The following is a 24,419-nucleotide window of genomic DNA, read 5'->3' as shown; positions in this document are numbered from 1 at the left end:
GGCGCTGCACAGGGCTGTCGGCTAAAAACTCGGGGCTATGCGATCCACCAGACCGGGGTGCTTCCCCCCCCCCCCACCGCCTTCCCTGCTCCACCATCTGCGTCTCAGCGGCACCATGGATTGGGTTGCAGGTCACATCTGTTTGTCCGGCGCTCGCAGCAGTGGCGCTAAGCACCTCCGATTAGCGCGGTTGGCTACGTTACGGTGCAAAGGAAGTTCCAAACGTACGGGGGTGCAGACGCTGTGGATGTTGTGGGTGTCCGGTTACCCCCAACGTTTTTACATGTGGCTCCTTAGACTTGTGGTGGTTGTGCTGCTGCTGCGTTATGGATTTGTGAATAGCAATGAAAACAAAGCGATGTTTAAGCTTGAAAACCACACGACGACTTCAGGTGAGGCTGAATGATTTGTTGCTGTGGTTTACAAATTACGTAGAGGCGGATCTAGGATCCTCCCATGGGGGGTATGTCCGGAAATGCCAAGCTCTTTAATTTATTCTCTCCAGTAAATATCAATAAAATACAGATTTTCGTGGTCTCAAGTGGGGGGTAATCGTGACCCCCCCACCCCCTGCCGCCTCCCCTCCTCCTCAACCTTGGTGGCCGTGTCAAGGGACAGAAGATTGTCGGACTCCACCCCCCCGCCTCTCCCACACCTCGGCTCCCCTCTGAAATGAACGGCAGCTCGTTCGGATGGTTGAGGGTAGAAGGGAGGAGGAGGAGGAGGCACGGGGTGTGGCGGTGGCTGTCTCGGGAGACTTAACGAGTCAATATTCCGGTTGGCGGGACTTGACAGTTCAACGATTCCAATTACCGCGACTCTTTGGCGTATGTCCGACAGTGCGGGTTAATGGGCAGTGGGGAGCGGTGGTGTAGCTGCGCTATGAACCTGGCGACCCGGGTTCGATTCCCGCTCACGGCTAACACCATGTGACGATTATCTGAACCGGTCCTGGGCCTCCCCTAGGTCGACTCAGCCTTAAATGAGTACCTGGTGCGGTGTGTAAACATCGCCACTGGGGAGACAAAGGCGGTCGGGCGTGGTGCTGGCCACCCACCCCCTCGTGTACCGTTCCGGCCTTCATAGGTGCTCGCTAACAGCACTTGCCCCTACAGTCTGTTAAGGCTATACGGGGGATCTTTGTCTTTGTTAATGGGCAGTGCAGTCGGCACGGCAGTCGTCTCGTGCCGGATTTTGGGAGCCGGCTGAGCCGATGCAGGTGCGAGTGTTAAACGCCTTCTGCTCAGCCAGCCGATTCCTCCCTCTCCTCCTCCTCCAAATCATCCTCCTCCCTCCTCCTCCCCTCTGTTGGCTTGACTGTCGTCTGCCTCCCACTCGCACACCTAATCTCCGTGATAACAAACCCTCCACAATTAATATTTAGCTCTTTTCCCTCCCGATGCTTAATCTCACGGAAATAGCGATTGTTGTCTGCGTACAAATGGCGTCTTTTTTTATTCCAGGCTATAAGTGCAATGGAATTGAGTTTTTGGTTGTCATAAAAAAAAGACCTCGTTAAAAATGTTATTTTTCTAATGTGGATAGTAATAATTTTTTCCAGTTGTTTATATATGAACTGCACATCCACGCTTTGAATAAGCACCGCTGTCAAAGCGGCCATAAGGGATGAGCTAACTAAGTAGTTAAACTCTCTTGGTAGCGATTTTAAATTGGTAAACTTTTGCAGTTTGTAATCAAGAACGGTCGCTTTTTCTTACAAATGTGTTCACTTCCACGATAACTGAATTGGAATGTGGCATGCCGAACCCGATGATCACGCAATACGGCATAAGCAGTTTCTAAATTTCGTTACATTAGCCAGTTTGTGCGATGCATACCCGAATTTCTAAAATGCTTGCACGGGGCTTATAATTGTGCTTCCTTGAAATTATCCAGGGTTATATATAAAGTCATTAACGTATCTAGCACTGACGGCTTGAGAGGCAATGCATGTTGTGAAATTAATCTTTTTTTTTCATATGGAGAGAGACAGAACATAATGCCTGTTTCCTTTTACCTAAAATGCTGCACAGCAACTCATACACAATGAGCTTGTGTACGGAATTGCGTTCAACTTCCAATGGTCTCCCATTGTTTATACGCAGTGCTCTTGTCAATAACATCTGTTAATCCAGTCGCATTTGTTGATCAAACCTGACTCTGCTGATTAAACCCTTAAGGGCAAAGCCGGTCCAGAGTTTGCTTACTTAAACAAATGGCAGCTTCATAATATTGGTCTGAAAAGCCAACGTAGGACAGGCGATACTACGAAATGTTTTTAATTTGAACTGTAGAACGGGTCGAGAGATATAATGGAGCTGTGCAAACATTTGCCTCTCTCCCGGCGGAGTGATAATCGTTGCATTTTCCCATCAGCAGCCGGAGCAGAGCCGCCTGCTTGGCCTGTCCAGGAAAGAATGGAGATTCTAATCGCACAAATGAGTAGAGGCAGCGATTCTGCGACTGAACCCCATCTCCCTGAGAGTATTGTTTACCCCCCCCATCTCCCTAACTCCCAAGAGCCTGAACGTTAAATAAATGTAATTGACCTTCTGCATTCTGGGGGGGGGGGGGGGCACGTCCGCCACGTAGATTGTGGTGGGAAATTAACCCCCCGCCTCCCCCACAATTTGTTGAAAAAGTGCCTTGTGTGTGGCAGTTTGAGAAATCCATTGGTTTATCGCACGCCGACTGCTGTCTGAACTGCTTTCTTTTTTCAGTACGACGCATGTCGTGCTCCCGCGATGTTAATGCTTATCGCACCAGACTTGCAATCCTCGGGGTTCGATACCGTACCCCCCACCCCACAGCGCCGCAGTTGGGGCAATGTTGCGAGTTCCTTAAAAATCCCACGCACCCCCTCGTGTGCCGTGCCGGCCTTCATAGATGCGCTCGCTCGCAGCACTTGCCCCCAGCAGCATGCCACAAAGGCTATTCCGGAAATCTTTGTCTTTGTGTGTGTGTGAGCGATTAAGAAGACTGTTGATCCAGGAGAGACCGAACCTGGCTGCTATTCCATTGAGGATGGCCTTGATTGAGTCAATTAAGAGGCGTGTGTGTGTTTTGTCGGCTTGGAGTCGCTCCCGTAGGCTCCGGGCGACAAGAGGAGACGATGACCGACGTCCGCTCAGTGGTTTTTTGGGGGGTTGTGACCAACGGAGTGATTGTGCGCGCCGACGAGTTCAATTACCTTTCGGTGGGAGCCATCGGTCAATCGGCGAAGGCAAACACAATTAAACTCGGAGCTCTCGTGAATAGGGGAAAACACGCCTGCAGGACTGGGCCAGATGCGGGCCACCGTCAATTGATTCGTAAAAACTGCGGCGTCCCACATCCCGACCTCGCTGGTGACCGAGGTACAGGCGGGTTTGTGAAGAGCTCGGATGTGGGAACGTCTGTGTAAAGTGACAGACGGTCATGCGAGACTAAGTTACTGGGCTGCTTTAGACTTGGGGGGGGGGAGCGAATGTGTGTGTAGCTAAGAATATATTGCCGTGTCAAAAGGGTCATAGTTATGAGCGTTTATATAAGAATAGGTTTAACCCTTTCTGGCGATAAAACAGGTGTTAAGATGTTAAAACACAAAACTGAAACCTTATACAAGGAATCATGTCTGCATTAACCACAATACTTTAAACCTTTCGTGACTGCAGGGATTCATATTCGTGGTTCTTTCGGTTAAGCCACGTAGAAGGGAAATAATAAAATAATACAAATATTAAACAATAAAATTTCACACCTGATGACGATTGCTTGTGTTGCAGTCGAAACGTCGTGATAATTTTTTGTTGTTTTATATTTGTATTATTTTATTATTTCCCGTTTACGTGACTTTACAGAAAGAACCAAGAATATGAAAAACATACTCTGATAGTGTATGCATTGTCTTTGAAACTGATTGGTCCACACCAGAGACGGCTTTCTCTAGAGCCTCGTCTCAGTGTTAGACCAGAGGACGCCAAAAGACGGACAGCACAAAGACAATGCCACTAGCAGCACATTGAGAGCTCGGGGTGAGCAGATACATCATGGGGCCTCAAATCCTTTGGTTCTTTCGGTCAAGTCACGTAGATATAAAAACTAATTTAAGTGTATAAAAATAATAAAAATAAAAATAATAAAAACCACTTATGTAGACTGTAGCCTGGTTCTTAATCGGAGTGGTTGTGCTGGAGATTTCTAATATGGACTGTAGCCTGGTTATTAAGTTTGGTGAGTGTACTGGCAGTCTATAATGTAGACTGTAGGCTGGTTATTAAGCTGGGTGAGTGTACTGGCAGTCTATAATGTAGACTGTAGCCTGGTTCTTAACCTCTCTTTAGTATATGTGCTTAATGCAGACATGATTCCTTGGCAAAAGGTTTCAGTTTGGTGCTTTAACATCTTAACACAACTGTTTTATTGCCAGAAAGGGTAAAACCTACTCTCATATTTTGATATACTGGCAAAGAGAGGTCCCATGTTGTGAGTGTCTATAGACAACGTTCTGATGCGGTTTGTGACTGCAACGCCGTTGGGAGTGTAGCCTTCATTGCCCCGGCCTCCGCTGTCACTGCTTCTGTTGAGCTGGCCGAGGGTCGAGACGTCTCTGGAAATCGGGGAATCATTGGTGAGAAATAAGTCGGTTTGATCTCGAATCTCTCTGCTTGGGAACATCGGTGTCAATTTTCTCGACGCCACCTGTGTTAGGGGATCGTTGTATTCCTGTCCCCGTTAGCGGCAAACCCTTGATTGGCATTCTCCACTCCCGTTGCTCACGTCTGTGCCAACTCCATCAATCTTCCTCTTTGTCTCTGTACCCCGCACCTCTCTTTGCGCTGAAGTGACCCATTGCAGCGTCTTTTGCCCTCATTCAGTTCTTCACGCATTTGGATCTGCTTCCACATCTGCATGGTTTTGTTTCCGGAGCGTCAGCTGTAATTGTCCTTAATTCAAAGCGGTTTCAGAGCTTTAATATGCTCTTGAATCCTAAAATTCTATGTTTGATTCCGGACAGAGAGGGATAGACTTAAGAATGACCGCTCGTCCATAATTGCTGTCATCTTTCCCCCCTGTGTTGGAAATGATTACCACCGTTTAAAAGAAAATGTGTGGAGTTACGTCCTTTTCTCGTCACCTGGTTGACTCCAGCTGTGTTCCAATTTATTTTTCTCGGTCCTGTCCCCCCGGCTTGATGAGGTTTTATTTCCTAGTAGAAAAAAAAATCGTCTTTGTTCTACCCAGGGTTGGATTAAGATTGTGTAGGCCTCTAGGCTACAGGTACTGTGAGGCTCCCAGTAATATTTTCAAAAGTTAAAGAAAAATAACATTTATCTTTTACAAGGCTAACAACAACTAAAATTCTGCATTCACGAGTGAAATAACTTTTCAATCTTGATTTGAATAACGTTTCACTTAATCTCTGGAGGTCCCTCCAGCTGGCTGCAGCCCCTAAAAGCCCCGTGTCTTGATCCGGCCCTGGTGACACCCAAAGATATTTACCGTCCCCTGCTCCTTCATCAGCGGTCGTACTTTTTTTCCAGCAGGAGCTCTCCGGGAATGAGTAACGTTGTTACATTGCTCGCTCTCACGTATTGATCAGCAATAACGTGGCAGCTGATAAAGGGAAAGGAAGGAAATGTGAAAAAGCGCACAAATAAGCATGAAGAGGTGCATGCTAATAATGACAAGTAGATTTCAGCAAGAGGAACACGTAATGTATGACTTACGGTTAGTAGCTCAGCTTATTGGAGAGTATATTTAGCATATTGATGATATTGATGTAGTTTCAATTTTAGTTTTTAACGTGGTGGTTTGCTGGTGCAGCTCCTTACTATTAAAAATTCCTTCCCTTTATTACTGCTAACCCTACCTCCTCCCTTTGTTGCTGCTAATCCTACATAATGCACGGGCATAATATGACTTTGAGATCCCCCCACCTCCTATGCATTCCACAAGTAGTGACTAATCCCATATCTGCATTTTCCATAAATATGATCAATTCCTCTGTTGATATGCAAATGCCTTTGTCAAGGCGCCCTTCCTCCCCTTACCCAGCTTAAATATACGCTGCCAAGCTTGGTGGTGTTCATTCAGACGCTGTCTTTCCGACAGACCTGTTCTTCACCTGAGGACGGCTGCTTGTGTTGCGGCTGAAACGTCGTGAGAATTGTATTTTATTATGTTTTATTTTTATTATTTTATTATGTCCCTTCTACGTGACTTTACCGAAAGAACCAAGAAGATGAATCCCTGCAGTCACGAAAGCTTTAAATCGAAATAAAAGGAACACGTGGCTTAAAGAACATCGTATTGACTGACGTGTTCAGCCCAAGCGCACCTAGCAGAACATGCCAATCAGTCGGATGTTTGGAATTTCACCTAATGGCAGAAAGCGGAGCGCGTATCGGAGAACACATGCAAATTAGATTGATAATGTAGCTGATGAACGAGGCTGGTCGCAGAATGGCAGCCAAAAGTCGGGAACACACCGGGAAGGACGTCCACGGCGGAGACATGAGTGCCCTGGAGCTGGTGAGTTGGTGAGTGGTGGGTGAGTTTGGTGAGTGGGTGAGTGGTGGGTGAGTTTGGTGAGTGGGTGAGTTGTGGGTGAGTTGGTTAGTGCGCGAGTGTGTGAGTGTGTGCGTGAGTGTGTGCATTGTGGCGTCGCAGGACTGCGAGGCACGATGTTGATCACGTGAGGAGGTCTTCATCCAGCTGTGACGTCATCACGGCTGACGATGACGACGACGACGACGTCAATAACAAAGTCGCCGTAATGGAGGGCGTCTTCACGATGCGGCGGTGTTCGATCTGAACGCTGTCGCCGGTGCCTCCGGCGGCTCCGGTGCATGCGGTGCCTCCCGACCGCTCGTTAGCGTCGCGCCCGTTGGCATTCGTTCGCACTGGCTCCAGGGCAACTGCTGCGCTTTTCTTTAATTGTTTTTCTGCTTGGCCCCCCCCCCTCCCTCGACAATTAAATTGACGCGCTTCAACGCACGCGCTCGAATAACAGGCGGAACTTATTATTGTATTGTTTTTTTTTTCTCTCCCGCGTGGCAGCGTTTTACTTTGATTTTCTGTGTGCGCCACCGCTGCGGCCGTGGTTTGCTTGCGAGCCCGACCTGGAAGCTAAATGACGCCTTCTCGCCTCCGAGTGTTGGTTTCACATTAAAGCCCAAATTTGTCGCTATTGGGGTTCAAGGGCACCGCCGGCTCCGTGTGGTTATTCAGGGCTTGCCTCGGCTTAGCGAGGCCTGCAAGATGTTGTTCTTCCTCTATCAGATGCAAAGCGGAGGGGTTTTTTCCCCTTCCTTTCTTTATTGGTAATTCTTATCAGACCCCGTGGTGTGAAGTGCAGTCCCCAACTTTTAACCACTCGGTCTCTCTGGCCTTTCTGTGCTATGAATAGAAGGGCCATTTACCCGAATTGTCACCTCTTGTATATTTCCTTCTAAAGCCATTGTCGACGTAGTAGCAGCATCAGCATCATCGTCATCAAATTATTAACTTGTTTTAAGTTATAGAAAGCAAAGGTGCGGAGCGGTGGCGCAGCGGTTGCGCTGAACAACGAAACCAAAAAGGAAAACCGATTCGCAGTTGATTTTTGAGTTTGGTCACGCAAATGATTTGACCAACATTCTTTGGCCTGAAAAGCTCCACCACCTGGCACAGCCAATGGGATTAAATGGCCGCGTGTACGAGTGCTTAACGTGTCAATCGTTTTTATTTCGGCAAACTCCGTTGAGATGAAGGAAAAGTCTCGGATCCCAAACTTGGCAATTAGTTACGATGTTTTGCAAGATTCTCACGAAGCGTAGTATTGGCTCCGATATATTGGCTGTGAAAGCCCATGTGTTCGTTCAATAAGTAAACTGTCGCATGTGGGAATACATGCTGCTGGTAAGCATAAGTTTGGAAGGCCAGTAGAGTGAAATTCGTATTGTGTTTGTGGCGTTTGTTTTGTGACCCCAGCAGTGCATGTTAGAGTTTGTGCATTTGAACATCGCGCTTGCTGAATCGTATCTTGCATCACGGCGCTTGTGAAGTTTGTGTTTCATTTAGCTTGTGGCTCTCGGAGACCGTTACATGCCAAGAGCGCTCTTGAGACAAGAAGAGGGGATGCATTGGCAATAGGTTCAAACGAGTGTGTTCTCTTACTACTCGTGCGCACAGTAATTGTGGGTGCTCAGGACGGCGAATATCAGAGATGGGAACTTGGCTCACTCAATTTTTGGAACTGCCTTTGTTGCAGCTCATTGACATCAATTTAATAACTTACCGGCCCCTATGTCAATCCACCGCTGGACGAAGCCCCTCCCACGCCGAGTTAGTTCACGGAGATTGTTTGACCATACTTCACCACGACGGTCACCATGAGTTGGGGGGGGGAGGCTGGGTCAGATGCCGCCTGCTACTGATGTTAGCCGTGCGGCTGGGCATTGAGCTCAGGCCACCGCTGTGTTCCTAGCACAGCGTGCTGCTATCCACTGCACCGCGGCTCCCACATCATTGAACGCCGACCTCGTAAATTGAAACGCGCAACTCGCACGGACGTTGACTTGGACGCGGGCGCCGCTTACGTAACTAAAAAAAAAATGGATTTTGTTCAGAAAAATTGTTTTGAGTGGCATGCAAGGTAATTGCTTCATGCACTTACCCCCCCCCCCCGGCCCCCAGCGGGTTTGGATGCTGGGCGTAAGCGCCAGGTCCTGGTGCGGACGCGGTGGCACACAGCTTTTGGGGCAACCGGGGTAAAGGTTTCCATTTGAACGTTTCATTTCCGGAACCGAGCGCACCTTTCCGCAGATTTTGCCTCCTGGCTCCCCCCCCCCCCCCCCCCCCGGTGCGTGTTATGCCTCGCGATGGTGTCCACGCATGGATGTGGACCGGCGGCAGTGGCCAATTTCACGCGTGAAGTGTAACTGCCGCTTGCTAATGAGCCGACCCCCCCCACCCCGTAACCCGCAGCATGTTTTTATTCCGTTGCCCGTGACCCGTCTCCGAGCCCCCGCTCCCCCTGAGCAGCGTAGCGTAACGTTGTTCGTTGTTCATTGAGAATTCAGCCCAACATTAAATGTCCACGTGGAAGGATTTCGCATTTTTTAGTTTTTTTTTACTTCCAGGCAGTACCGTGGCACTATTGAATAAGTTAGCGCTGTTTTTTTTTCCCCCAAAAGAGGCGGTCGGGTTCCTCTGATGTCAGAGAGCATGAGGGCCAGCACCGCTGAGACCATCAGGGTTTAAATCCTGGTTTCAAGCCACCCATGGATGAGCTGCGTGACCAGGTGATTAAGTGTAGTGAGGCGATGGTCTAAGGTACATTTCTAAATATCACTGTCCTGGTCACAAAAGAAAAGTTTGTGGGGAATAATAGCTATTTTCTGTACTTCTGAGGCATAAGCAATTAGGAAACAACACTTACTACCCAGAAACCAAAACAATAATGTGTTACACAGTGTTATCATCATGAAGACGCAACTGCCATATCCTTGTCCGTTAACCTGTGTTGGAGATGCATATAGACAACATACCGAGGATTGCAATGATATTCATCACTTTATTGAGCAGCGGCTCGTTTTGTGTGGAACGCTTGAGCGTTTGGAATATTGGGGTTCCATGGTGGCGAGATGTTAACTACCTCGCCTGGTATACAGGAAGTCGTACATTCCATCCCGACCCTGACGCCTGCTGCATATTTTGAGTTTGCGTGTCTCTCCTCATGGTCGCGTGGATTTTTCTCTGGGTCCTATCGGTTTTCCCCTCCACATTTAGAATCAACATGCCTTCAGAGTGTTTGTCTGCTATTACTTTCCACATGGTAAGCCACTTCGTTGAGTTACACAGCTCCATGGGCCTTACCTAGTAAAATGACAAAAAATAGTTTATATTGATGAGATCGCTGGAGTACAAAAGCAGTGAATATGTGCCATTCAGATGCTGTCTTTCCGACAGACCTGTTCTTCACCTGAGAACGGCTGCTTGCATTGTGGCCGAAACGTCATGAGAATGATTTAATGTTTTATTTTTATTATTTTATTATTTCCCTTCTACGTGACTTTACCGAAAGAACCAAGAAGATGAATCCCTGCAGTCACGAAAGCTTTAAATCGACAAAATTCAGTGAATGTGTGTTCAAATTATCCTATTTAAGAAGGTGTCCTCATATTACCCAGAAAAGCCTCTTTTCTTTTTAATGAGGGTCCTGCCATGTTTTTGTAGTTGGAGGGGAGGTGATGGTTGCTCTAAAATACAACGCAAGTAATATAAATAATAACAATGCTATTTCAGTTTCTACATTTGCGGCACATGGCGTAGCACCTGACAGTGGCTGCAGGAGTGACGTGAATTTATTGCGCAAGACGTAACGCAAATCGAAAACGCGTCCATTTCCGCGCATGCGGTAATCCGACGTCTTGTGAGCTTAAGAATCCTATAGCGATAAACTGATGCGTCGTTCCACCCCCGGGGCCATGACCGTACTGTTCGTCTTCCCGTCCATGATCTCTTCTTTACCTACCCCTCCCCGTATCTCCCACAGCCATCTCATATCGCGCAAAGCCCTGAGTTTAATCATTATCATATATATTTATAATAATCCTCCACATGCCCTGTGTAATTGTGCCGTGTTGTCTCTCACATCTTTTTCGCAGAAAAATGCCAAGGGGCATGAGATGATCGATTTGGTCTGTGACCACCTCAACCTTCTCGAGAAGGACTACTTTGGGCTGGCCTACAGGGACTCCAGTGAGCAGAAGGTAACGGCAGGGAAGCCAGCCAAACCCGAGGTGATGGAACGAAAGCAGAGAACGCCCTTTTCCTTGCGCCTAACACTAACACTCATCACAAGCAACACGTTTGTTGACACCCACCACGTGACTGTCCTGCACTCGCTCGCTCACACACCCACGCGCAGACGCACTAAAGTATAATTTGACATTATTGCAATGAATTACGCGTGTTAAACTTCTTTAGCACCGTGCGTAGCCGACCGCGACATTTCTAATTAAAGCTGTATTATCGGCACTCGCGTACGATTTACACTCTTTTGTCACTGTATTATTTGTTGGCCGATGATGTATAACTTGTTTTTTTTATTCCACGTGACCGTAAAAGCTAAGTTTGTGATTTTTATTAATATTCGGGGTTGCTGCCACTGTCTGACGTGGCCAGCGCAGTGGACTTGCAATCCCAGAGGTCCCCGGTTGATTTCGATCTCCAGGCACGGCAGTTTGTTAAATCAGTTTAGATCAGCGGTCCCCAACCTTTTTGGCACCAGGGACCGGTTTCATGGAAGACATTTTTTTCAAAGAAGCTCTCCAGCGACGTTTGTTTTTTTACTCATTGTGGCTACTAGGGGTTAGCAGCTTTTGGGCTCACCAAAACTGTGACTGAGACAAGTGCGCAGTGCGGGAAAGAAGCGCGGACGGAAGTGGTAAATAATAAAATAATGGAGTTCACCGCAGCGTCTCAGTTGATCGGCAGGTCACGTAGTCGGTGAGGTGTGGATACCCCCCCCCCCCTCTTAACAAGATGTCTGGCCAGCATGGGAGAGTAGGCCAAGTACAGCCAGTTTCATGGCTGTACTTTTACCGTCACCTGTTATACACATTATACTGTACGTGCGCTAATGTTTTTTTTTTTAAGCGGACGACCTGTTGTGTTGCCAAGTATTTTTTTTTTATCCTATTCCCACTCAGCTTGGCTATTCTCGCGATAAATTCATGAGCAATCATTGCATGAGTAGCGTTTCCAATGGAATGGAATTGGTGTGGATGGGGGGGGGGGCTGGGGGAGGGGGGGCTGGGGGAGGGGGGGCAGGGGGAGGGGGGTTCAGGGGGGGGTGGTTCAGGGGGAGGGGGGTGGTGGAGGAGGTGGTGGGATGGGTTGCTGGCTCAAAGAGTTCCAACCGCTTAAGGCATCAAAACTCGAAACATCTCTTGACTTCTTTATATGAACTTGCGAAAGTTTCTTTTTGATTTAATGCGATGTTTAAACCACCCTGGGGCAGTCCGTGCCTCGCTTATTGTACGACTGTAATCGCCTGTGTTAAATCGAACCTGGATCTTGTGTTTGTTCATGATTTTGGAAGTCTTTTTGGTTACCCCTGCTATGCATGGCAAGGTGATGGTTTTGGTTGGATCCTCAGATGGCTCCTTCCTCACGGTTGGAGTGATGGCTTTGCGGATTGTGTAGTCAGAATATCCATTTAATTTCCATTCACTTTCTTTTTTATTATAATTTTTCTATCTACGTGACTTTACCAAAAGAACCAAAGAATATGAATTCCTGCAGTCACGAAAGTTTTAAGTCAACTCTTTGCTCGTGCCAAAGCAGCGTCGTTGCTCGTGCCAAAGCAGCGTCACGTCATTTTTTGCATCGTTGTGGAGTCAACACCGATCCCACCGGCTTTCCCGTTCACCATGGGGCCTTACTTTAAAAAAAAAAAAACATCGGTGTGGGACAGACGAGCCGCTGTGCAGCCCAGCCCACCGCTTGAAAATCCATCGAACGAATACGTCTTCGGAAACAATTACGTTCGCTAACAAAGGTTGCTATTGACCTTGAATTTGTAAGAAGCAAAAACATTGGCTCCAAGACATGACTGAACATCTTAAGAGCATGCGTGTTCAGTGCAGCTTTGTATGCCTGCGAGACGTGGACATTAACAGGGCTGACAGGATAACATGTTGTTGGCACTCGAAATGTATTGCTAATAGAAGGACACTGCTGCATCTAAGCTGGATCCAAAGGGCGACCAACGTTAGAAGTAATAAAAATGTATGCACGTAGAAGAAGAAGACGACCTGATGATGATGCAGGCAGCGATGAGAAGGAGACTGGCACTGTTTGAACACACATGTAGGATGGACAACAACACGAACATGTGTTGTTGTTGTTGTTGTTCAGAAAAATGGAAGGAACTCGAAAGAGAGGAAGACCTAACCAGACAATGGCTTGATGACGACATAAACGATCTGTGCCAGAAAGATGTGTGGCTCTACTTGAGCGTACTGGCACTAAAACACAGCGAGGAAAGTGGAAACAAATAACGATGTCCAGTGGACACCTTACGGGGCTATCTGCCCATGGGATCGTGACGCCGATGATCATGTCGATGATGATGTAAGAGTCCAGAAGCGCCCACGAGCAGACGCGAGAAGTGGCTTATCTTTGAACTCGGAAAAACGTTGCGACCCTTTTTTGCTGCACAACGAGGTGGGCCAAGCAACGGAGAGCCCCTGGTGTTGATGCGCCTTCAGGAAATTGAGGAGATTTGTCTCGCCCGGGCATCGTTGGCGTGGAGGAGAGTGGAGAGGGGGGGGGGGGATTGGGCAGTGCGGTGGCGCTATTTCCAATTACAGGGCTAATAACGTTTGAGAAATTTCTCTGCAGAACCTTGCTTGCACTGTGCGGGCGAGGCCAAAATGCCCCTCTAAATAATCAAGTATTGCATCATTTAGACGCCTACGGAAATTGGCTCTACGGTACTGCATATATATATTAAAAGCCAGACTTTAGCCGTCATTTTATAGTCGAAATCAATATCTTAGGTAACCTTGTTCTAAGAAGGATTTTTGCTGCTGTTGTTGTTATTTTGCCAAATCATGGCTCCAGAGGCAAATCCAATTCTGCACTACGTTGCGGTCATGTTACGCTCGCTGCGTGTTCTTTCGCCGATTCACAAAGAAGACGTGGAGGACAAAAACGACTGATAAAATGTGGAGCCGCTCGAGAGGGACCGTGCTCGTTCACGCACGAGCGGTGAGATGAAACGTGGCCAGACCGCACTGAGCACGGTGGTGTCACAGGAGAGGGACGCCCGTGTTCAGCAGTAGATCGAGATTGACAAATGCCTGAGAATGGAACCTTGTCGCAAAGCGATATTGAATCCAATCTCGTGGCCCTTGAAAGTAGAGATGCTCTGCTTTTATTGGCATCTACCCTGGTTGTGAATAAAGATTAAAGTACAAAAAAAACAACGTTATAATGTTTTGGACTGTGGAGAGTTTGCATAACGCACTGACATCATTAATTTTTCTCTTTCACTGCAGAACTGGCTAGACCCTGCCAAGGAAATCAGAAAGCAGATCAGAAGTGAGTATGCCTGCAAGGATAATTAGATTGCATTATGTTGCGTGCGTGAATGTATGCTTATGCGTGTAAATGTGTTGCAGAATGAAATTGGCTCATTTTATCTGCTCTTAAAATGCATTTCTTTATTATGCCTTCGATTATCGGCAGACGGCTGGCAGTTTGCATACATTGCTTGCAGCCATTCGGATGACGGTTACTTTAAATACAGCCACTCTTTCTCCCCCCCCCCCCCCCCTTGAACGCTCACCCTCACCCAAGCAGCCATTAACCAGTGGTAGAACGTGTGCTAACGAGCATTACGCTGGCACGGGTGTATACGGCGCAACGTCCCATATCCGACCGTCGCATATCTGCCACGACCACTTAGCCCGCCACACCCGGTGTGGTGTTTCTGCGTGGGTGTAAGTGTAATCTTACAAATTTTACCATTTTTTTTTTACGTACAGTCATGTATTCTTAATCTCGCGCAGTGAAGCATTTTCCAATGTTTTCACCGGAAACACGTTTTATATTTGTCCAGTGACCTTCTTGAGCATGTGAAGTACCGGTCATTTGCTCATAGATGTTCACAGATCCAACCTTGTTATACACAGCCGCCTATAGCTCGCTCTGCGGCGAGTCGGGTACGCGTCGTGGAGAACTGTCGCTGTAAACGCATCGCACAGGGACAACGTTGCGCGCATTTTGATGTTCTGATTGTTCGCGGTTGTGCTGTACTTAAAAAAAAATATATATTTTGTGGATTTTTATTTAACGTGTAAATGTATGCATGTTGAACTTCCTTCGCACTTTACGTAGCCAACCGTGCAAATCGGAGGTGCTCATTATCACTCGCTGTGTCACTCCAAAGTCCACTGGCAACTAACTGTCCCTCTCCCTCCCTCCCTCTCTCTTGAGACCCTTATTTAATATGTGATCAGGCTTTCCTCTGTGCGTGTTTTTTCTTTTCACGCCGGGTGCATCCTTTGGTTCACTCTCCGTGGCTGTGTGTGTGTGCGCGCGTGTGTGCGGTGAGCACACAAATTTGTGCTGCTTGCGGGATCTCTCCTCGTTTGGCAGTCGCCCGATCCTCCGCGGCGGTGCGTGCGGCGGGCCGTTGTGAAGAAAGATTAACCATCAGCTGTGCATTATGGGTAGTAGAGTTGCGGCAGAGAGAGAGAGAGTTATGGCTGCCCTAAAACCAATTGAAATTGGTTGTTAAATTCGGAGACCCCTTTGCACGTGCCGTTAATATATATTTTTGGGAGGAGGGAGGCGGGATATTAGTGATATTTCATCGAGTATACTTCGTGGTTTCTATACTTTTTTTCCTAAGGAAATATTACCGTGAAAATTCTTGGTAACGACCAGAGCTTTGCGACGGTTGTATCCCGTCGCATTCCGATTGAAAATTCATAACGCTTGGTTCAAGTTAATTAAATCGTCCCAGCCTGCCGCTGTCCACCCAAGCAGTGTAAATAGGCACAATGGTCAATCGGCAGGTTTACTGCGGTGGGGTAAAGTGTGGGGACTGAGACATGTCTGACCGGAAGAGAAGAGTAGGCCAAAATACCCTCCAGAATGGCTTTTTAGAGTAAGAAATTCCTGGACTGCACCTTTAGCTTTCTTTTACCTTTCACGTTGCGCTTGCATCCTACACAGTGCGTTCTTTCAAGTGGTAACTTTTGGTTATTTATTTATTAGCATGAATTTGATGTTTGCTGCATAATAATACCAACGAAAATCCCGATCTGCACGTTCAGAGGATAAACCGCGATTAGCCTCGTAGTTTTACTGAGTGCCTTACTTAAAAATGCAAGAGCTCAAAAGTATGGAGGTTAATCTCTCTAGCGAATTGCTCACAAAGCGTAATGTCTTTGGGGCGGAAAAAAAAACTGTCCAAAATCCAAGTGGAGATCTGTAAAAGCCAACGGTTGTCTCGGCGTTGGCTTAAAGCGATCGCAAGTCAGAATTTGACTTCAGGCATAGGATGGGAATGTAATTCATGACAGTTCAGCGATGGCACTCGGTGTCAAAATTAATGAAGATGTGATGCGGTTCAATCTTGATTTGAAGCTTTCGTGAATGCAGGAATCCATACTCCTTGGTTCTTTCGGTAAAGTCACGTAGGTATAAAATAAAATAAATCACGGCGTTTCGGGCGCAGCACAAGCATCTGCTGCTGAGGCAGTCGACCATGCTTTCCCACCGGATGAGTATGTGATGCGGTGTTTTCTCACCGCAAACACGAGCCATTCATATAAAGCACATAACCTCCACCTTGTTACCGCATTCTTTCGTGCGCCCGACCTCTTGAGAGTGCTGTCTCTGAGTTCATGTTTATTGATGTTTGACAAAATAGTGAGGACTTTAATTTACACAACATAAGAGGGAGGATAAAAAAAAACAATAAAAAATTAATCCGTAAAAACAAAGTTTTTCACTATAAATCCTTTATATGCGTGGCATCGGTTTTATTTTATTATTCATTTCTGTTTTTCTTGAGTAAGAGTTTCATTTTTATCATATTGGTATTTTAAATTAAATATGCAAAAAAAAATTCCCTAAAAAGTGGAACATTTTGGAAAAAATTTTCACGAAAATAAATTGTCACGCACAACGAGTCTGTGTGCAAAATGTCAGCTCGATTGGATCACGGGAAGTGGGTTAAAAAACGACCGAAAGATTTGCACGGTCGTAAGCGCGCAAGCAAGCAAGTGAACTTAATATAAAGGATTTAAAAAATGACACGCCACGCATGTCATTGGGCACCCCCACCCCCCCCCCCCGCAACAATCCAAATGGGGGGCAGCTCTCAGTTTCTGCGTTTCGTTGCTTTCCCAGCGGCAGTCTGGCGCTTACGTTGATCTGCCCAAGATTGGTGGGTGGTGAAGTTCTGTTTTGTTTCTTGATTCGGAGCTCGGAACATTTCAGGAAAGACACTCAGAATTTCAATTGGCCTGCGAGTGCAGATGGCAACCGACGTTTATCGCCGTTGGAAACGAGAGAATTTGGCAGCAATGTTCTTTCTGCGCCGGCCTGATTGGAATACCTTATTATACTGGAGGCCCCGTTTGGCCGACGACCCTTGGAAAGGGACGCTTTTGCAGACGCGCGATTCTCCACTCCGAGGACACTGTCACATAAAGAAAAATTAATTGCTCTTGTGCGCTCTGATATGGTCTTGCCAAGCACTTTGCATCGTACGCGTTGGGTGGAGGGTGTAGTGGGGGTGTGGGGGGCAACTCTGGTGGTTTGGCAGCAGCCAGGGTAGTTTGCGAGGTGAGGTTCGGACGGAGAGAGTGCCCGCCGGCTGTGACATCCGCTGGTTATCTGCCACCGGTAATGAAACACCGCGCGATGAATTATTATTTTCATATTTTTTTTTGGCTTGCATCCTCTGGATGTGGTGCTTGGCCTGTGACCAATCATAGTTAACACAGCTGGCGTGGGCCAATTGCCGGGCTTGTGATTTGGGGGACAACACTGGTCAACACACTTTTTCTGGCATAAGGTATTTCAACGGGTTTAAGGTAATTTTGGGGGGCTGATTCCAAATTTGGCATCAGTTTTTGTCTATCACATCAGGTTTTTGAGATATCAAATATTGCATTTTCAATAAAAACTGCAGAAGAAAAATATAAAATAAATGTGGATATCTACATAAAATAATATTATAAACACACTATCCTAAAAATACAGCATCATATTTTAACACTAAAGCAGTCACTGACTCGCAACAACTTGCAAGCATAAGTGACAGAGTTAATTTCGGGTAAAATCAATGAAAATGGGGTATGCCGATAGCATTAAAATGAGATGTGATAGAGCAAATCTGAGATCAGATTTGGAATCAGCACCCTGAAATTAGTCTAAAACAGCTGCAAAAGTCCAGGCCAGAAAAAAACGTTTTTTTGTTGACCAGTGCAATGCTTCTCTGAGACCATGGGGTTTATACATGCCATGCACTGGCCACAGCTTTGGACACAGGGACTCCACGTGTGGCTTAGGGTTTTTTTACCATTTCTTTACAATGTTTATTGTACAGCTGCGTAGGTATTTTTGCACTATTGTGCTGTGAATATATCTCTGCTGATTGTACAACGTCCAGTGCAGCCTTGAAAACGAATCGAGGAGTCCAAACTCTGTAACTGTGATGAGGCTGCCACAGCAGCGAGATGTTAACTACCTCGCCTGGCATACAGGAGCTCATGAGTTCGATCCCGACCCTGATGCCTGGATATTTTGAGTTATCATGTTCACTCCCCGTGGTCGCGTGGATTTTTCTCCCAGTTAACCGGGTTTTCCCTCCACATGTAGAAGCAATGTGCGTTCAGACTCTTTGGCTGCTATAAATTACCGCACGGTGAGCCACTTCGTGGAGCTATCATTTGTGGCCAGGTCGCTTCAGAAAAAGTAGCTACACAGCTCGGTGAGCCTTACCTTATAAACTCATCGTAACGGAAAAATAATGCAATCCGGAAGTCTCAAATAACGCCCAAAAATGTGTACAAAAAAATCACGAGCCTTTCGTGTGCTATACAAAAACCACAATCGGTTTGTGAAGCATTGTTGTATTGTAGTCCATTTGATGGGTCCTAGTATGGGTGAAACCAGTCTACCGTTGTCTCTATGTCTCACCTGCCGCCTGTCAGTTGGTCGCCTTTGCTTCAATTTATTTTGATGGTGTACTTCAGACAAGTGGACCGCAATGAGGTGCTTCAGGAACCGTTGTTGTTTTTTGTCGCACAGTGCACACAGGCCGAGAGAATTTGTTGGTGTTTACGATCACCTGTGTGATGTATGCACCTAAGTGAGCGGCAGCTGGTGGGTGCTGTCTTCTGTAGTGTGGATTGAAAACGAGAAATTAGGATAAAGGGTGCCAACTATTTTAAAAGTTTGCTCATCTTATTTCGGCTTCTACGATATCTGTCTATCGTGAGACAGAATCGATGCAAATATATGGATTTTATTTGCTCTTTTGTCATCTCCAGCCCAATCACTCCCGTCCGTTCACATTTATTTAATTAAAATCGTCAGGACTCCCAGATGGGCATTTGCCAAGCAGCTCTCTGCTGCTGATGGATATCAGTCATGTTTTGTAAACAAACTCTTGTCACCGCCTTTCCATTTCGGATGTTTCCTTGCCGAGCCTCGTTGACAGCAGCGCTGGCTCTGGGCGTGGAAGTGGCCGCGGCCTTTTCAGCATGCGCGCTTCAGCCGCGCCTTCGATCAGTGGGAACACGTGACACTTAATGAACTTAAATTGTCGATTCGCTGGGAACCGTGCGGTGATATTAGCTGCTCAAGACTGACGATGATTCCCCCCCCCCTCGCCCTGTTTACCTGTGAGAGAACCCACGGTCAAGATTAATGATGGGGTGGTGGCCAAGGAATGCAGTGCACGCCCAAAGGGGTGTCCACAGAGGAGATGGAGCGACGAAATCAGTTGGTGCGCTACCGGGTGCCAAGTCGATTATTGCATCGCAGGAATGCGAAACAACGCGATGGCTTGGGCAGGCCTTCATCCAGCAGTGGATTGATCATGGCCGATGGTGGTGACCCACGTAAAATACCCGTTGTATTTTGAGCCACTTGGGATTCTTTTTTTCGTTGACGCTGCCAGCCTTTGTGCCGGACTGCACGGTCTGCACAATTTATCTTTAAATTGAATTCAGGGTGGGGTGGGGTGGGAGGGGAGGGAGGGGAGGGGAGAGAAGGGTGAGAGGGGTGGGAGGGGGGGGAGGGAGCTCCCGGGAGGGAGGGGAGGAAGGGAAGGGAATGCGCTCGTGCATTTGGCGCCGACGCAGCCCCTGGCCGAGCTGCCAGCCCCTGGCCGCAGTGCTCCCTTCGCTCCGGAGCAAATGCTGTGCGGCTCACTGATGAGCAAAACCTCATTGGCTCGTCGCCATAGCAAAAACGAAGCGATCACCCCTGCCTGCTGCTCGCACGGCCCTGGCATTGCGAGCACGGCAGCGGCGGCAGAGAGAGTGGCCAGTCAGTGTGCGGCAGTTTGACGGCGGCGGGCGGGTTGAGGAGGAGGGGGCGGGGTGGGGGGGGGCATGCATTTTGTGATCTTACCAAGCGATCGGGGCGGGTGGATTGGCAGCGGCGGCGCTGCCGTGTTGACGAGGGGAAAATGTTTGCGGGCCGCGTGCAGCGGCGCTCGAAACGAGAGCGTCGAATGGCGCGGGCACCCACAGGCGCATGTCGCCGCTCGCTCGCGTATTTGCGGAGAGGTCGCCCAATAACAGATTGCACCCGATGCACGAGATGCAGCCCACGTTATTACCCCAGCTGGAGCCATCGAGACACGGTTGGGGGGGGGGGGGGCAAAGCCTTTGATTCTTACACGACAGCTTTTATGTTGTCTTTTTTTACTTTCTCCTCGCAGTGTGCCGACAACTAATTAGTCTTGTGCAGTGCCAATGTCTCGCGCAGACGTGCGTCAAGCCAAGAAATTGTTATTTACGCTCAAAATAAATTAGATCAACGTGCACGCCGTCGAAGTTAGCCATTCTCTTATCACGCAAGACTTAGCCGTAGAGACACAGTGAAATATGAAGGCACACAGCAATCTCAGTCTCCTCCTGTCACCGCAGTAGCGGACTATTTTATCACGTGATGGGCGCTGACACATTTTTCTCTCACGTGTGAAATAAAAGCGGCAATGGCAATTTACTGCTTTTTGTCACAATTCACAGTTGACTGCCGAATTGTGGATTGTTTCACCATACTTCACTAAGCTGGTCATCGTGGGTTGAATGAAAGGAGGGGGATGGGGTGGGTGGCACAGGAAAGCAGTTGAGGCATCACTCGCCACTGCTGTTAGCCATGGCCACGAATACGAACCAAGGTCACCGGGTTCATATTATGGTCACCACTTAACTAATGCGCCACCACAATTTAACGTGTGAATACTTTTAGGCGTGTAACTTTTTGGCCATTGACAAGTTGTAATCACAATAATGCGTTTGACAGCTGGTATTTCACGTCGCTCAACAAATGTGTTTTTTTGTAGGTTTAAAAAAAAGTGTTACCTGATCGTAAAACTGCGCGAAATGAGAACATGATTCCAAGAATGGCCTCTCTTCATGCAACCTCATCAGTCCGAGGAGCAGATGATGGCAAGGAGGCAGCGTTTGCAGTGACTCACAAATAATTAGCGTCCGACCGTGCACCTCTTTCTTGGGATTTTTCCATTCATTGTCAGCGAGTGATTATTGCCGAGCGCTTGCGTGCCCGCGATGCACATTGTGCCCTTCTTTAATTGGCGCGTTTTCTAAGCGTAATTGGACTCGTAGTGTATTTTTCTGAGCAAGGGGAAAGCAGGATGACGGGGGAAGGTTCACGCGCCGGTGAGCGCGGGGCTGCTGGAGAACGCAGATCGGTTATTTAAACAGTCGTGCGATGAGCGGCCGGATATAAATAATGAATGTATGCAAGCGAATATTACACCGCTTTTCCCGTCTTGTTAAATATTGTCCTTAAATTGTAATTTAAAAATGATTTGCTCGATTACCTGCCGTTAAAAAAACACTCTCCGCAACCACATGACTCTGTCTTATTTGTTTTTAATGTCATGCTGCTGTTTTATTTTATTTTATTCAACAATGGCATATCAACTTTGATAATGCTCTAGTCCGGAAAACTAGGTTATGATTATAGGCTGGGCTCTGTTCATTACCGGTGCGCAAGGAATGAAAGCAAAAATCTTAGGCGAATTTTATATTGGGTTTCAGAAATCACAGGCTTTACAAAAAAAATTGAAATACTTGGTCTCGCAGGGCTTTCATGCTGTACACGTTAATATCAATGTAATGTGCCACAGCCAGTGAACATTTAAAAGGACGGTGCTCTATATATATAAAGAAATGTATAAGAAATTACTCTCATTTTCCCTCCTGAGATTGAATATATGAAGACATTAAAGTCTGCCTTCATCTGGAATACCATTCCTCCTGCTTCCTTGGTGCTTTCGCGGTTGTGTCGGTGTGGTGTGCTGCTCGTCTTGTTGTCCAACGTTTCGCTCCACGTGCTGCCGGATTGTGCCGCGTGACGTCCGGCACGGTGTCCCAACGTTTCACGCAAAGGCGCTAGGAGCGAAACGGCGGGCGTCTGGTATGCAGGAGGACGTGGGTTCGATCCCGACCCCTGACACCTGCTGTATATTTGGAATTTGTATGTTCTGCCTGTGGTCGCGTGGATTTTTCTCTGCGTTTCGAGTGTTTGGCTGCTATAAATTTCCACACGATGATAAGCCACTTCGTTGAGCTATCATTTGTGACAGCCAGGCCGCTTGTGAAAAAGAGATACATAACTCAGTGGGCCTTACCTGGTAAAATAAAAAAAATAGTTTAGGGTGCCATACCGAACGATCCAGCGCATGGGAGTCCTGTTTCAACCCTCGTGATGTGAATGCCGAACTGATGTGCCCTCGATTTAAAGCTTTCGTGACTGCAGGGATTCATCTTCTTGGTTCCTTCGGTAAAGTCACGTAGAATGGAAATAATAAAATAATGAAAATTAAACAGAGTCTGAATGACTCTGTCTTCTCGACAGACCTGTTCTCCACCTGAGGACGGCTGCGTGCGTTGTGGCCAAAACGTCGTGAGAATTATTTTATGATGTTTTATTTGTATTATTTTATTATTTCCATTCTACTTGACTTTACCGAAAGAACCAAGAAGATGATATGCCCTCGCGTACGGCGGTGGAGCGTGCCTGACGCACACGCGCGAGTCTTGACTGGAGGCTCTCTCGGTTTCAGGCGGTCCCTGGGTGTTCTCCTTCAACGTGAAGTTCTATCCCCCTGACCCCTCGCAGCTGAGCGAAGACATCACGAGGTGAGAGAATCCCTTCCCTCTGAAAGCCCGTGGCGACCGCAATATTGAGCACTACACAGTATAATAGGTCACCTTTTTACACGTCAAAAATATACAGAGCGTATGGTGTGGCCAAATCGTTTATCGAGATGAAGTGTAGCTTATCATATTTTAGAGAACTATGCCCTGTATATTTTGACTTGTGCACGTTGACGTTCGTAATCTTTCGGTGAATAAATGAGCACGATGTAGTATTTACGTAAGTAAATAGAAAACGACGTATAAATGATAATGTTCGTCGATCGTGGTACATGAACCGTTTGGCCGCCGTGCGTGACGTTCCATGTATTTAACATGTTGGTTTTCCCACGTCGTCATTGTTCAAAGCTGTTGCTGCTTCTACATAGACAACACATTTCGGTTCTTTGCTGTGTTTATTGTCTGGCTAATGGGCGGCGCAAGAGCTTTCGATTAATTCCAGATTTGAAGCTTTCGTGACTGCAAGGATTCATACTCTTTGGTTTTTTCGGTAAAGTCACGTCGGTAAAAATAATAATAAAATAAATGAAAACAACTAAATTAAATCGCGACGTTTCGGGCACAACACAAGCGTCCTTCTTCAGGCGGGGACAACGTAGCGAAAGCACAACCGCTTAATTTAGTTGTCTTCATTTATTTTATTTTATTTTCTACCTACGTGACTTTACCGAAAAAACCAAAGAGTATATCTTTCGATTAGCACGGTTGCCTACGCACGCATGCGTACATTCATCCCTCTCATCGGAGTTTCCCGTTGCCCCTCCCAGGTACTACCTGTGCCTGCAGCTGCGAGAGGACATCCTGCGGGGGCGGCTGCCCTGCTCGTTCGTGACGCACGCGCTGCTCGGCTCGTACGCGGTGCAGGCCGAGCTGGGCGACTTCGACCCCGAGGAGCACGCGGGCGACTACGTCTCCGAGTTCCGCTTCGCGCCCAACCAGACGCGCGAGCTCGAGGACAAGGTCGTGGAGCTGCACAAGACGCACAGGTGTGCGGCGGGGGGGGAGATCGCGACGCCGTTCCCCCCGCTACACGTGATCTGTGGGCCTCTCCATGGCTGTCGCCGGCAGAGGTGGAACTAGAAACTTCCCAGATTCCCCCAGGTTTTCCAGGCTGGGTGGTGGGGGGGCGGGAGTAACAATGACAACAACAGCGACAACGATGACGCTGAACAATGACAACAACAAACCAGTGTGTGAGATGTAGAGCAATGACAGCGAATGAGAATTCAGTTGTGCTTTGCTATTCTTCCAGCGGGAATACAGGCGACTTAAAATCAACGTGTGCCTGTTGAACGTCTTCCGCACCGTACGTAGCCGACCGTGCGAATCAGAGGTGCAATCCGGAGGTCTACGGTTTAATTTCGTCTGTCGGCACGCAAGTTGGAAAATAAAAAGCGCAAGTTTCATAACGCCCCCCACCACCACCCACCTCCACCTCTGTGCCCCCCAGCAGTACAAATAGGTGCGCCCTACTACAGTTGAATCAATTGACGGCTCGCC

At 47.5% G+C, this 24,419-nt stretch overlaps 1 protein-coding gene across 8 annotated transcripts in view; it reads left to right on the top strand.

The window, feature by feature from the left end:
- Positions 1-24,419, top strand: part of LOC144935874 (protein 4.1-like) — a 123,290-nt gene that overhangs the window by 59,879 nt on the left and 38,992 nt on the right. For 7 of the 8 annotated variants that reach the window (XM_078862721.1, XM_078862720.1, XM_078862718.1 and 4 more), the window contains exons 4-7: positions 10,632-10,766; positions 14,034-14,076; positions 22,826-22,901; positions 23,687-23,905. In XM_078862721.1, the coding sequence (XP_078718847.1) occupies positions 10,632-10,766; positions 14,034-14,076; positions 22,826-22,901; positions 23,687-23,905 (473 nt within the window). The remainder of the gene's footprint in view (positions 1-10,631; positions 10,767-14,033; positions 14,077-22,825; positions 22,902-23,686; positions 23,906-24,419) is intronic. The other variant, XM_078862717.1, reaches the window with a different exon arrangement.

This window comes from Lampetra fluviatilis, chromosome 14 (assembly GCF_964198595.1).
Source record: "Lampetra fluviatilis chromosome 14, kcLamFluv1.1, whole genome shotgun sequence".
In the NCBI taxonomy this organism is placed as follows: domain Eukaryota; kingdom Metazoa; phylum Chordata; class Hyperoartia; order Petromyzontiformes; family Petromyzontidae; genus Lampetra; species Lampetra fluviatilis.
The sequence above is the reverse complement of the archived record's forward strand: the minus strand, read 5'-3'. Positions and strand labels throughout refer to the sequence as shown.